The sequence below is a fragment of the Malania oleifera genome, chromosome 8 (genome assembly GCF_029873635.1).
Source record: "Malania oleifera isolate guangnan ecotype guangnan chromosome 8, ASM2987363v1, whole genome shotgun sequence".
Lineage (NCBI taxonomy): Eukaryota > Viridiplantae > Streptophyta > Magnoliopsida > Santalales > Ximeniaceae > Malania > Malania oleifera.
The window spans coordinates 20650228-20665507 of NC_080424.1; the positions used below are offsets into that span (position 1 = coordinate 20650228).

General features: G+C 36.0%; 1 protein-coding gene across 2 annotated transcripts in view; it reads right to left on the reverse strand.

The window, feature by feature from the left end:
• Window positions 1-292: 292 nt before the first annotated feature.
• The window catches only part of LOC131161516 (protein PSK SIMULATOR 1), a 60959-nt gene continuing 45971 nt past the window's right edge, over window positions 293-15280 (reverse strand). For both annotated transcript variants that reach the window (XM_058117332.1, XM_058117333.1), the window contains exons 9-13: window positions 14695-14798; window positions 1782-1898; window positions 1558-1634; window positions 1201-1245; window positions 293-1114 (exon numbers count right to left, since the gene is read on the reverse strand). In XM_058117332.1, the coding sequence (XP_057973315.1) occupies window positions 601-1114; window positions 1201-1245; window positions 1558-1634; window positions 1782-1898; window positions 14695-14798 (857 nt within the window). In that variant the 3' untranslated portion in view covers window positions 293-600. The remainder of the gene's footprint in view (window positions 1115-1200; window positions 1246-1557; window positions 1635-1781; window positions 1899-14694; window positions 14799-15280) is intronic.

Consider the following 15280-nt stretch of genomic DNA (forward strand, 5'->3'; position numbering starts at 1 on the left):
TTAAAGCTGCGTAAAGGTGAATGATATCATGTTTCATTTTGGGTTTCTTATTATTTGCTAGAATGTACTAGCATCATTTCCAGGTTTTAGGACTATTACATCAAATTGGGTTTCCTAGTCTTTTCTCCACCTCTCTCCCCCTTTTCTTGTACCGAAGAGCGAGTTGGGGGTAGCAAGCAATGACTGTTGGGAAGGGTGGATGGGATGAATTGTATGAAAACACTGTAATTTTGACACATAATTCACTTTTTTATTGCTTACTAAAATGATAAAACAAGACACGGAGACGAACAAAGCAGAAACAGAGCCTTGAACTTTTCAACTATCAAGAAAATGGTAAGTATTCTGTACATGCATATCCCTGGATACCCATTCTGCCTCTCAAAACAATCAATCTCCCTGAACACATCGCCACCCATCATCTTTACTAAAATTTCACATAACAAAAAACGCATCAACTACCATTACCCACCATCCTGTGCCTCATATAACCATCCCTTGCCACAGCCAAGAGCACTCAACAAGCAAAAAATACAGCAGCAGATGGACCCCTCTACGCATCCACAAGGTCCCTTTGCCTGTGCATCTCACTACTTATAATTACAAACTCCGAATGGTGTCAACTCGATCAATGACATCCAAGGCTTTGATCCGGTCGATGTCAAAGTCAATGACAGGAATGGAAGATGGCCTCCTAAAGGGAAAGAGCCCCTTCTTACTTTCATTTGTTGGAGAGTGGCTGCTACTCTTGCTCAGCCTATGGTGCTTGGATAACCTAGTTTTTGCAGTGTCAAATTCCTGGCTCTTGCTTATTCCAGGAGTTGGTTTCCTCATACTCACATCCCGTAGCATTTCCTGGTCTTCCACCGTAAGCATTGTAGAGGGAGAATTAGGCTTATAAGTAGACAACTGAATTGTCTTCTGGTTAGGGGAACGAATGGGAGATTTAACAGGAGACCTAATTCCACCATTGACCCTTGACTGGCTGACAAGATGATGAAGCCACACTATCAATTCAAGAATACAAGCTTCAGTTTTTTCCTTATCTGCATGGTGGAGTGTTTCAATCCGGATTAAGTCAGTCTGCCCAGCAGGCTTTCGGTTCATCTCAGAGCTGGAGAAATTAATCAGAAAATCAAACCAGTGTACAGGGACCCAGAGATTAAAGTGAAGAAAAAACAATTATTACATCAAACTTACCCTGTATTTGCCCATTCACCAACCCATCCAAAGCCATGATGAGCTCTAACCAAATCAGACACCCCAAAAACACACATCAGTATTTGAACAAAGAGAAACAAAAACAGACTCAAATAAATTCGTCGCAACACAGGAAAATGGAAAGGATCACCTCTGGTTATCCATTTCATACACCATTCTGTTACCCAATTTCAATGAGAACAGCACAAAAGGGTATAATAGTAATTTTATCAAAAAAGGGCAAATGCCTTCATTACTATTGTACCCTTCTCTATGCCCTTTTTTTTGACAATCTGTAAAATGGGCTAATGAATGCAATGCAACCGAAAAATAAAATTGCTAGGATGGCAGCTTTACTTTGTTGTGTTGGTGGCAATTGGAACAAGCCATCGCAAAGTTTTTTCCATCTCAGCTTTGATTTGTGGGACACCAAGCTACAAAACAAGATTAAAGAGAGTGGTTATAAATTAGCACATCCGTAAAAAGGTCATTATCAATATTATAATCAGGAGCTTGGCATATCACAAGGGAAATCATGATTTCTTTTTTTCTCAAATGCAGGAAGGTGTTAGAATTGTTACCTCCTCCTTAACTTGAAATGACAGTAATTTAGAGCGTAAAGCCGATTTTATACTAGGTGGAAGTCCTTGGTATAAAGCATCTCTTGTATTTGGAGGTATGGAACTTGATCGGGATACCTGTTCACATTCAAATAATTATCCAGGTAAAAGCCATACCCCAAATAGTTTGATAGAAAGCATCACATTCCATTTTCCTAGTCAACAGAAACAGAAGGCTCCAGATTAAAGGAAGATAATGATGTTTGCTGTATTTGGATATAATCTACCAATTATGGTAAGGCACATCAACACCACCAAAACATTATACGAAAAGAAGAGGGGAAAAAGTTTTGGATGGAAGGGAATAGAAGTCAACATATCAATTTCATACTGTGAATACAAACAGCCTGTGCAGCAACCAATTGGTACGGTTCAACTGGTTTATTTCAGGTCCTAAATCCACATTAGAATATCACACACTTGTATGAGGAAATGTAGACTAATATATACTGCACTTGAAGAGTTGATGCTAAGAATTCCCAAAACCTGCCAATTCACCGGATTCTAGAGAAGTAATGAACCATTGTTTTAATAATACATAGATATATTAAAATTTTAAGGTAAATAGAAATTAGCCCCAAATAAAAAGATAAATCAAACTCATTTTGTACGGTCAATCAATTTATCAAAATGCTGACTGTGACCCCAATTATTTCAGGCAAGTTAGCAAGTTGAATTCATATGCTGTAACAAGTAATTAACAAAACTAGAAATCCACACAATTCATGATTATATCATTTGGTGACGGACCTAGGATTTTTGTTTGGTGGGGTTATCATATGCATAATGCATCTTATGATTTTAGTCTTCCATTTCTTAAGATTGAGTTTTTAAAAGTGTTTGCTTATCATAGATTTATCAGACTCTTAATATCAACTTACAAACAGATATATATATACACACACATATTTCACTGCATTATTCCCATGAAAGATAAAATCCCACAATTGCCCTCAACATATTTTCATGTTTTTGGATCACTACATAATCAACTTGTTTGCTATGCTATTGAAAATCTCTCTCAATATTAGAGACCAAACCAATCATTCCACCAACCATGTCCCATCTAACAGTGCAACCAATTTTTCACTTTTTCCATTGCAGAAAATATATTTTGCATGAATGCAGGAGTTGGAAAATTCAGTACTAATTTCACAAGCAAATAAATTGATGGGTTAACAATATCTTTTTCGTCTCAATCAACTTCTTTGCAAGGATACTAATTTCATTGAAGCTCAAAAATTCAGTGCCAGTATGCAATTCTAAAAAAAAAAAAAAAAATCATATATAAATATGTAAAGGGCTATGGCCCAAACTGGTGCCTACTGGCTACTTGGATCCGCTTTATTTAATTAACTACTCAAGGAAGACAGAATGAATCTGGCTCTTACATTCAATATCCATGAATTGAAAAAATTTTCCAACTTTTCATGAGAATCCATGCAACTATTTGCATCGCCATCTTAGTGTAACCTAATATGTAGCCAAATAAACTGTTCTGACAAACTTATATGCAATTATTCTGGAACACTTAGATGCAATTGGCAATTATGTAACATGGTATACAGCAGGCATGCTGATGAAGGACAACAAGAAATAGAAACACAGAGAGAATTGGGGGTTATAAACAGAGAGAAGAAAAGCAGAAGAAAAAAGATGGGAGAAGAAGAGAAAGACTATTGCAGGACACAACAGAAGAAAGGAGGAAGATGAATAGAAGAAGAAGAGGCTGCACAAGAGAGACTGGAAATCTGAACTCAAATATGTTGACTGTTCAATTCAACACAACTATCCATGTTTTTTCTTTGGATAAACAAAGAATTGCATTATAAGAGAGAAGATTATACAAAAAGAAGGAAAAAACAAGAATAAGAAATCCTCCTTTTACAAGAAGAAAAACTAGCTACAAGATCACGGGGGAAGAAAAAAAAGGAACAACTCAATAGAGCAGAGAGAACCAATCCCACTGCAAGTCTTCCAGAGAAACATGATGGAAAAAACCACTTGCCGACACCCACAGCAACACATGATTAACCACTCTACCCCAAAGCAAATTGTTCGCAGTAGCCACAACTTTGAAGGTTCTAGCATATCTCTCCGACCAAAAAAACACCAAATACTAGCCATAACAGTGCAACGCCACAAAGCTTTCCTATCATTTCCCTTGCCAAATCTCCTAAACAGCAAAACATAATTGATCAAAAGGCCTTCAATGTGCAAACCCAGTGTTCATCAAATATACCAAATAATTTACTCCAACTACCCAAGTACCCCACAAAGAAAATTAATTACATATTAACCCAAACATAAATAGAAAATTATACAAAACAAACAGAAATCGAATACATGCATTGTTTCCTCAGGCGGCCTAAATGATGTGGACAGTCCCTGATCATACTCCCAAGCTAAATGGAACTCAGTGTGAAGAGTGTAAAGTATGACTCTTAACAGCCCAAGCACTTTAATGAACAGCTCCTCAGCAAGCCATGTAGGCATCCAAAGTGGGTGACTACACCAAACCAAATGCTGTCAAAATCACCTTGAAAGGGGGTTTGGTTTGCGGCATCAAAAATATTCCCATGGAATGACATTCTCGAGAATCTCATTCTGGGAATGGAAAGCCTGCAGCCTGCCTCATGGAAATATTTTTGTTTGTTTCACACTATAAGATTCCCAAGAATGCGCCTAGTAATGCCTATGCCAGGGTTTGGCTCAACATGGAAATCACCATTATACCCTTCACATGTGCATAAACAATATATGAAGATAACAATATTTTCAACACAAAAACCTACTAAGAAATGTGCCTAATTAGATCCATTTCTTAAAAAATTCAACTATGATAAATTAAATAAAGCTAAGACTATCCAATTAACTATAATTTTTAGGGGCAATATGCCAAATTTTAACCATTATATTACATTATTATAACATAATAATAATTACCTTCATTTTTATCAATAATTTATTATTTTAAATATAATAATAGCATGTCATAATACTATAGGGTCATTGATGTCCAACCATTCAAAATAGTGAGGATAATTTGGTCCTAAAAGTAGAATTCCCAGAGGAAGGAATCCCCATGAAACTTACCATAGTGGAGGGTGGAAGTGGGATGCTCATGTTTTGTGGGAATCCTTCATTTCTAGGAATCTTAATATGCCCGCCACGTCAAATTTCAGTGCCCCAAACAAATGTGAGAATGAAATGCCATGATGGAGTGTTAAACGATGCCGTACAACAAATACCCACTGAGGAGACACAAACTTGTCATCCAGAATAGAATTAACTATGTCCTATGGCTGAGAAACGGATGGAACCAAAGGAACAGCTCACCCTGAGTACTAAATGACAAGGCAAAGCAGAAGACTCAAACATGCCTTGACAAGGTGCCAAATCCTCCACATTTTAAAAAACTAAACTAATGATCAAATGATCAGGAAAATAAAGCAAATATGCATTAGGTCCAAGTTTCATAAAGATGAAGATAGGACCAATGGCACAGCATGGAGCTTTTTTGAAGGAATTTATGGGTGGTTCTTAGGTCAAATGTGAACCATGACAACATCAAGCACATTAAATTCTCTAGCGCCACAATAAACATCCACAGCAAATTTGTAGTCCATATTACTCACAGCAAGTTTTCGCCTAACCTCAGCATACAACTCATGGATGTGAGGAACAAAGGACTGACTTTGAAATACTGAAGTACAGCATCTGGTGGAAAAAAAACAAGATCAATAGGTGCACATCGTTTGTAACTGAATACACATTCAAAATGACTTACACATGGACCTATTCACAGATTTATTATAACCAAACTCAACATTGGATAGAATTAAGTCCTAATTGTCCAATTCTTATCCCACTACGCACCTCATTAGATCACCTATATTATGCCCATAACTTTGACCATCATTTTGCAGGTGAAGAGCAGAAGAAAACAGCAAGTCCCACACGTTTTCCAAATTGTCTTCCAAAAGTAACAAGAAAATTTGACACCCCTTTTCAGACACTATAGAAGTCAACAAACCATGCAATTTGACTACCTCCTTGAAGAAAAATTTAGCCACACAAGGTTGTCAAAAGGGGAAGATCTTTATAGAGATGTGTGGTTTTTGCTACCTTGTGGACCCTTTAGATCGATAGGAATTTGAAATCTTCAAGGATCGTACAACCTCTCCTCATTTGTTATCAGATAAAGCTGTCTTTCTAGCTTCTTTCTGGGCTCATCTGTTTGGGTTTTCTAAGGGGATGCTGCTGCCCAACCTGAAAAGGGCTTCAAGGGCAGCTATTTTGTAATTGATTGTTACTTTTCTTTTGTTCCTAAGGATGACACTTGTTCTCCTCACTGTTATTTTTTTCTTTTCTGTTAATATATTTTTCTCATTAGAAAAAAAAATTAAAAAAAAAATAATAATAAAAAATAAAAGGCCACATGAAAGGTGTGGAAATTTTAATACTTGAGATAAGATATGTCATCTTTGAAAACTTGTGCTAAACTAATATGGAGTCATACCCCTGGGCTGTTTTACAGAGTCCAGGAAAAAAATCCATACTTAAGTCACTTCAAGGTATGGAAGAGGGGCATAAAACCAATGTTTTATCCACTAGATTCGACCAAGTGACAAGCATGACACTGTCCTAGCAAAATCCCTCTTCAAAGAAAACTTATAAAACCTATCCCCAACCAAGGTAATGTTTCTATTCACTCCCAAATGACCAGGTAACACACCTGCATGCAACTCCCAAATTAAAAATAAAAAATAAAAATAAAAAATCTCTAGAAGAAATGTGGGAAATGCATCAACTAGTACCCTGAACAGGTTACCCTCATGGATGGCAAATTCTATAAACCCTCTGCAACGGCCCTCAATCATCCCCTAAAAAATGAACCAAAATAGGGACAAGTAGAACACTCATCCTTCAAACGATCAAATCCAATGATCTAAGCACTCATGACATGGAAAAGAACAGCTACTTTACTGAAGCTACCTTATTCTCAAACATCAGAGCGAAGTTTACGAACAAAGGTATATCCATTAAGGAACTCTACCCAACCAGCATGCTCTTCTTCAAAGAAGTCAAATATAGCAAAGCAAGGTGGGATATAGAGAGAGCAGGGAAGAACAGAGGAAGAAAGAATGGGGAGAAATGAGAGTCTGTTGCAGGACAGAACAGAAAAGAAAATAGAAACAGAACAGAGAGAGACAGAAATATAAGAGGAGGAGGAGAAAGGAGGGAGAAAAAGAGAAGAGGGAGAAGTTACAAAAAAGAATTTTGGGGGGAGGGGGAGGAGAGGGGGGAACTAGTTCCAGAAATATGAATTCAAATATAGCAACTGTCCAATACATCTGTCCAAGTATTTATAACCTACATATAACTTAAGCCTAAACCTGGAAAAATGGATAAAAATCTGTTAATCCGACCAACATCTGACTTGTTTTAACTGACTTATAATCAACTGCTTGCTAAATGAGTCTAATATGGTTTTTCATTTTCATATCCGCCTCTTTAGCGGGCTGGGTCAGGTTTATTCGGCGGATATCCACCAAACCGCTTTTTTTTTTTTTAAGAACAATGATATTTTTATTCAAATAACTAAGCCAAGAACACTACGTGCTTTAGAGAGGATACAAGCAAGGATATTTAAACACGATTACACGATATAGGTAATAATAAATAAGATATCATAAATCCCATGATTTGAGATACAATCTGTATTGTTGACATATAAGCTCCTTTTGAATCAATAGGCTCTGATTTGTTAGCATATATGATCCTCGGACAATTGACTTTGGATCTTTGACACTCCTTAGTTTTATTGTGATGATTTGCCTTGGATCTTCGTCATTTGAATCGGAAGCAGACAAATGTAACTGTTGACTTTTTAAGTCCAATCCCTAGTTTTGATAATGACAAACTGTATGTTACTAATGTGTGTACCTAAGTACTTGAACAGGTTAATCTTTCATAACACACACATGAAAATAAAGTGGATGCTAGAAAGACCTCAAAGAGCACATACTCCCGGCATATTCATATATGGCATCTAAAGTAGCAAAAAATTGAAGACCTCTCTCTTTATTGTATTTGCATTTATTCTCTTGGGTCTGTAATATTTAATATGGTCTGTAATAATGCATATGCATGCATGATAGGATTTAAATGCTCAAAAGGCCATAGACTGATCGTAGGGAACCAAACCTGAAGGTCGACCAACGCCGAATTTTTGGGCTTAATTTAAAAACCTAAGCCGTAGACTGACTCTTGGTCCCCAAGCACCTCATGATAAATCTCCTATAACTCAAAAGTTATAAGTATATGAATAGGGGTGACTACTTATCAAAATCAGGACCAAAATTAAAGCTTGAAAAGGCTGCGGTCAACCGAACCTTGGCGTTATAAATGCCTCGGTCAACCGAACCATACTAGGTCAAACTGTTGACTATGGCTCAGGCGACCGAACTAAAATTGAACTGAATGACTACGGTCAACTGAACATAAGAGCAATCACGTTTTACCTTCCCCGAGCGCCCGAACTCCAAGTTCAAAAATACCTCGGGCGACCGAAGTATGAAGTTTGGCAGACCAAACCGTTCACCGGGTGACTGAACGTCGAACGTTTGGAAAATTGCCTTGGCCCAGCCACTCGAACGTTCCCTCGGGCACCCGTGGTCAGAAAGTGAATTTTTCTGTCTGTGTCTGTTTCGACGACCGGCCCTAAGGACTGAAAGACCGAAACTCTCGAGTTGCCACATTTTTACAGCGGGTTATTAAGGGTAATTGAGGTTCAAAATTGATTAAACATTTTTAATAATTCCCTTCGTGTCCAAACGGTTATATTTTTGTTAGAGGCTATATATATACCTTCATTTGCAAAAATTAGCTAAAGGATTAAGACTTTGATAAACGAAAATATTCTCTGAAAATTCCTTGAGCCTATTTTTCACATTCAAGCTTACATACTCCACCTATTCTCATTCCTTTGCAAAAACAACTTTTGTGAGAGTATTTTGAGATAACCTACACTACCACTACAAGCTTACACTCTCATGTGTGTTGATTGTTTTTGTGATTTTAGTGAGAGTAAGCCAAAAGTTTTCCGTCGTGATTTAATCCATAAATTTAATTTGTGGGGAAACTTTCATAAGCTTGTGAGTCTTTGCATTCTTATTGCAAGACTCAAGAGCTTGTCTTGTATTTTGAAGAAAATATTTTTGACAAGTTTGTTTTCAAAACATCTCATGTGCTTGTTTTTTGAAAATCATTTTCGAGATTTTGATTGTGTGCTTCAAGATCTTTGATATTGCACGTTGTGATTGATATTGTCATTTCAATTCAAAGATCCCTACACATACACTCTCACACTTTCATTGCAATATTTGCATTATCTTGAGAGTTGTAATATTATCTTCACTGAGCTTATAAATCCTATCATATTGAAGTGCATTGGTTATACTGGTACATATCTGCTTATTAGAGAAACACATATATTGTACACAAAATTTGTATTTCATCATTTGTTGTATTCCAGGCGTGACCTGAGGAGGTGTTAATCTAGCCCGTAAGGATTGTCTATAAAGGTTGAAGTCAGCCCTGGTAATTTGATTTGGTATTGTATACGATGTCGCTCCACACGTTAAGTGAGTATCAGTACAATCCTCGAACTTGAGAGCTGAGAGAGGGACGTAGGCAGTATTGGCCGAACCCCGATAACATATCATGTGACTACTTTTAATTTCCAGTACTTTATATTCCAGCACATGTATGTTATATTTGATATATTGTGAATGATGCGCATGAATTAATTTTCGCATATTACTTTTATCTGCGCAATTAGTGTATGCTTAGAAAGACTCTAGGTTGTGCATTACTGATATCTGGTTTAACCTAAGAAGAAGTTTTAAAATTCCAGTTCACCCCCCTCCCCCCCTCTTGGGAATACACCAATTCCAACAGTAACCGTTGACGATTTGATGAATGAATGGTTTTTAATGCTTACAGTTTTACTTACATGAATCAAGAGTTGTTAATTAGTATAAACGATTCAATGATTGATATAGTTACTAGAAAAGTTAATACACAAACTAATCGCAAGTTGTCGTATGCAACTTAAATTATTATGACACAAAATATATTATTAATAAAATTATATTTGAAAATGACAGACTATCCGCCCATCCGCCATGAATTATCCGACCCAAAACTGCCTAATCTGCCACTTAAACGAGTCGAATATGGATTATGATTTCTTCACCAGATAATCCACCTTATCCACCACAAATTATCTGATCCGATCTGCTTTGCCAGGTTTACTTAAGCCCCCACTTGGAACGTGTTAAAAAATAAGTACTTATAATGAAACGTACTTAAATTAAGTACTTATGTCAATAAGTGGTGTTTGGTTTACAGTTAAGTACTTATTTCAAAAAGTACTTTTCCAAACAACTTTTTTAGGAAAATAAGTATTTTCTGAAAAAAGTATTTTTTCTGAAAAAAGTCTTATAATAAGTAATCTCAAACTACCAGAAAAAATACTACTTATAATAAGTAATCTCAAACTACTTTTAAATAAGTACTTTTTCAGATAAATATTTTTTTTCCAGAAAAGTACTTTACTGTAAGTGGTTCTAAATGATCCCAAACACATAATTACGTATACCCAAAATAACAGAAAATTATGCAACACAGTTACACAAACAAAAAGACTAATACATGCATAGATTCCTAAATATATGCCAAAAATAAGTATGCCAACTAGGAGACCTAAATGATGTAGGCAGTCCTCTGTCACATGCACAGTGATAAGTTAGCAATTCTGATATGTTTTAACATTTTAAATTAATTTAAGCATGAGTGCAGACAGAGTGGTAGCATCATAGTTCTCTACCAACACAATGCTAAACAGCATACTTGTAACCTGCTGCATCATTTGGAATTAGGAAAATAGACTTGTCGGACCAAAACACGGTTTTAAACTTCAGATCCAGGTTTTAACTTTAATGGCACAATAAAGTAGAATTGTCTCAGGAAAGTTGAAGAGTGGTCAAAACCACACATTCAACAACTAATATGCAGAATCTGAAGTTTGAATTTGATTTGAAAAATGCTCTTCCTGTCTGATTGGAATTAATGTACAAGTTGATGGAACTCCAAAACAGTGCAATGACAAGAAAAATTAAAATTAAAATTAAAATAAATGACAGCCAAGAAAAAGCAATCTTCCAGCAAGTTATCCATCCCACTACAGACAAGTAATGCAGAAATATAGATTTGGAATAAAACTACAATTGTGCAAAGAAAAATCAGGCCAACCAGAAAACCATACTAACTTAACCTATTTTTGGTTGGTTTCATTTGATTTTTTTTTCCCTCCTCTAGGGATTGATTTGATTTTGGATAACAACAGAACCAACTTTAATTGATTTTTTTTTCTGGTTGAGCATCAAGTAAACCAAGCCAGCTGGAGAACAGAACTTAAAAAAATTACAAGAACTAAACACACAAACGAATGCAAGTGAGGCAAACAAATACATTGACAGCGAATTTCTTTATGATGATTGCAGTTTTTTCTTTGATGAGGAACATTGTTTTGCATTTTGTGGCAGATTAATTTGTTGTGGTGGAGGAGTTGCAATTGAAAACTCTTGCATTCTTTTAACCATTTGAAAATCTGTAAGTTGCTTCCTTTGTTTTTCTTTATTTACTCCAAAAACAATTTAAAGCAAACGAAACAAAGAAAACTCTCCAAACCATAAAAACAAAAAAGAGCCCAAACATAACATGGGTTCCTGGTCCATCATAAGGTCAGCGATCAAATTTTAGCCAAATCAAACCAAGCTGACTCAAGTTGCACTCCCAACTCAAACATGATAAGAGCCTCATTCAAGATCATTTGTCAGCTAATAAGGCAAGCTCAAATCTCAATGTCATTTTTGGATCTAATCAATATTTCCAGCAGACCCTGAGCAAAACCGACTTAGGTAAGTAGGCTCTAGTGTACACTAAAACTATGGACCAACCAATCTATTCAAGTTTAAACAAAGATTAGCTCTATCAGAGGCTTGCTTAAGACTGTTCATTTAATAAACAAATTGGCGTCATCGTGTGTTGAAGGTCAATAATTTTTTACCAAGTAAAAACAGCCTGCAATTCGAGTTAGTTCAACTGGTTACAACATTACAATACTCAAACTAGACAATCAAAGTGCTAATACCTCTCTGAGACTTGATTAATGCCTAATCTAATTGTCAAATTCTTAAACAAAAAAGAAAGGCCTAAACCAGTTGGACAACGGAAGCAAAATATGAAATGCCCACTCTGATTTCTAATGAGTGGCAAATCTGCATAGGACAAGGATTTGCTGAAATATACCATCAACATTAGTCTTGACCCTGCCGGGATAAAAGCAATTAAACTAGTAGAATAACAGGAATGGGAGGCTGAACTAGCCTTCCAGACCTGAATAATTTCATTGAGACGGGCATTGGCAAACTCAGTGTAGATGAAAGCCCATAATGTCAAAATAACATACCTCGATCACATTTTTCCCCAAAGCCAAGGAAAGATACAATCAAGAAAGATACAGAACTTATATGCAAAGGCCAAGTAATATTACAGGTGGATCTAGCTAGTGAAAGAAATGACAAAACAAGTAATCTCTGTATCATTAAAATCGTGCAAATGCTAGGGTAATGGGTATGGAAGACTTCTTTCGAATAACAAAGAAATTTATCAAGGAAGATGAGTGAGTACCAAAAAGTCGTAGTTCGTGAAATTTTTCAAAATATTTCATAGAAGATATCCTCTTAAATAAATAAATAAGCAAAAAAAAAAAAAAAAGCCAAAACCAGCCCTTTAATCTTTTTTGCATCTCAACCGCAGAAACTATTTTGAATACACTAAAAGCAGAGAACCAAAACAAAGCAGAAGAAATAACTCCACTAGAAACCAAGCCAGGAGAAACTGTTTCGCCCTAAAATCCTAGCATTATGCTTCAACCAGAAGCAGCACACTTCCGAAGGATTTCCCTGCATACTTCTACAAAGAAAGAAACCCTGCAAGTAAGGGCAAACTCAATACTTCCAAAAAACTCCAAACAATTAATTCCAAATGCACTAAGAGAACAAACAGCGTGTTTTGTGTGTGTGTATGTGTGTGTGTGTGTGTGTGTGTGTGTGTGTGTGTGAGAGAGAGAGAGAGAGAGAGAGAGAGAGAGCATTCCTCTCACTACTCTGAAAGTGAAGCACATGCACATGTAGACAAAACTTTATGCTGCCTTATTATCTCAACAAAATCAGTATTGATCTTATTATAAACCACAAAACTGGTAAAACTTTTGACTTCATTAGGGGCTTTAGCTTTCCAAATATGACAATGCAAAAAAATGATCATTAGAACCAAAAGTTCAATGATCAAAAAAGATTAGCAGGAAGGATTCCCTGAATTATCCAAGGTCCAAATCCTTCTATCTTTCCTGTAAGAGCTAGGGAAGAATCAAAACACTCAACAAAAGAAAAAGGTCAATCATTCTCTTTCACTCAAATGTCTACTAAAATAGAAGTTCCAATAGACAGTAGCCCTAAAGAAATGGCAGCATTATAACAACTTCAAAGGCCAGAATTTCAAGGATAAACAAAGAGCATCCCCTATCCAAAATCTTCAAGAAATGAACTTTTTTTCCTCAGCAAAGGACTGACACGAGTCATTATCACCACTTCTAGCATCCCAATAGTTTGGATGGGCTCCATATTACTAGGGCTCACCCTATGCCAAAGGGACTCTGGATCTCTGGGGAAACACCATAATCAGACCAAATTAGCAAAGAGAATGTATATACATATACATACATACATACATATATATAAATAATATAATATAATATAATCCCTAGCAATTCATGACTTTTAGAGAGCTCCTACGTTTCCATATTAATTCGTGAAGGAAAGATATCTAGGTATTGCATTATTTAAAAGAACCCTCATGAACTTTGTACCCAAAAGAATCAAATCCATATTTTCATATAGGGTAATGCATCCAAAAGGAAGAGATTTTGTGTGAGGTGGAAGAGCTTCAAAATCTCTTTCATCTCCAAACAGTTTGGGAAGCCTTCTGTTTCAAATTCAAAACACTTCTACAGAAGACGAAAAGACCAAGATTAGCACCATAGGATGCAACAGAAACAAAAGAGGCAGGATAAACCAACACAATAGGGGAATTTTCGCAACCATATTCAAGCTTCAACCTCACAGATGAGCCAATTCAAACATGTCTTAAAAAGGCAACAATTTGAAATTTGAACTTCCATAGGCCATGATGAATCTCCATTAAGGAAAGTTTAGATTTCCAAACATTCGCAAGGCTTCAAACAACATGTCTAGTGCAGACAACAATTAAGAGATGAACTTCCATAGGCTAGAATGAGTCATGAGGGAAATTTAGATTCCTAAACATTCTCTAGCTTCTTTGAAGAACCTTCAAAGCCATTTGGAGACGAGCTTCATTCCAACTTTTGAGAACTCATATCCCCAAACCAAGGCCTCCTTTAGATTTACTACAACAAACACTTTCCAAGACTACACGATTATTCACATAATTATCCATAGAAAATAAACCAGATATCAGTGGAAATGGAAAAAGTGAAAAACAGATGAAAATTTCTATTGATTTCCTTTTCAAATCCCAAAATGATTTTCTAGCAAAACTCTTAACGATCTCTTGGTTAAAAAAAAAAAAAAACCAACTGAATTTCCTAATATTCACTGAAGATAGTTTGCCATATCACAAGTACACAGTGATGACGATGATAATAATTATTATTGTAATAATAATAAAGCTTAAGAAAACACTGGATGGAACATAAACTCACAAGAGTGTCTATTTGAGCAATAATATTTGCATAATGCAATGCAAGGCCTGCAGACCCCAACTTTCGATGATTATTTAAAGAACCCTTTACAGGTTTATCACCATCTGCAAGATTAACAAGACGATTAGACAAACTTCATTAAATTGATGAACACAAATAATAGTTTGCACATATAATTCTAAACCATGTATTGTTGGCCGAAGATGTATAGCATGGTGACAAATGGCGTACAGGGGTTCAGATGTGTCTAGAGTTAACTTTATCGTCGATATTTTCGGATCTACTGTTGGGCATGATATTTTACGTATCTGGGTCAAACAATATTTTTCCTTTTTTGAGATAGAAAAGGGCAAGGAGAGACAGGTTATGCAGTCTAATTTGCATGAACAGTTTATGGACAGGTATGTAATCTGCAGGTAATGAAAATTGCTGTTCAAGGGTAGGTTATGGACATGATGAAAAGATCATGGACAGGTTATGGGTTAGTCAATGTTGTACAAGAGAATAGCCCTTGAAATATTCTCAGACCATGGAAGGCATCTAAATTTCAAAGCAATGCAATATTCAAGGAAAAATCTTGAAATAC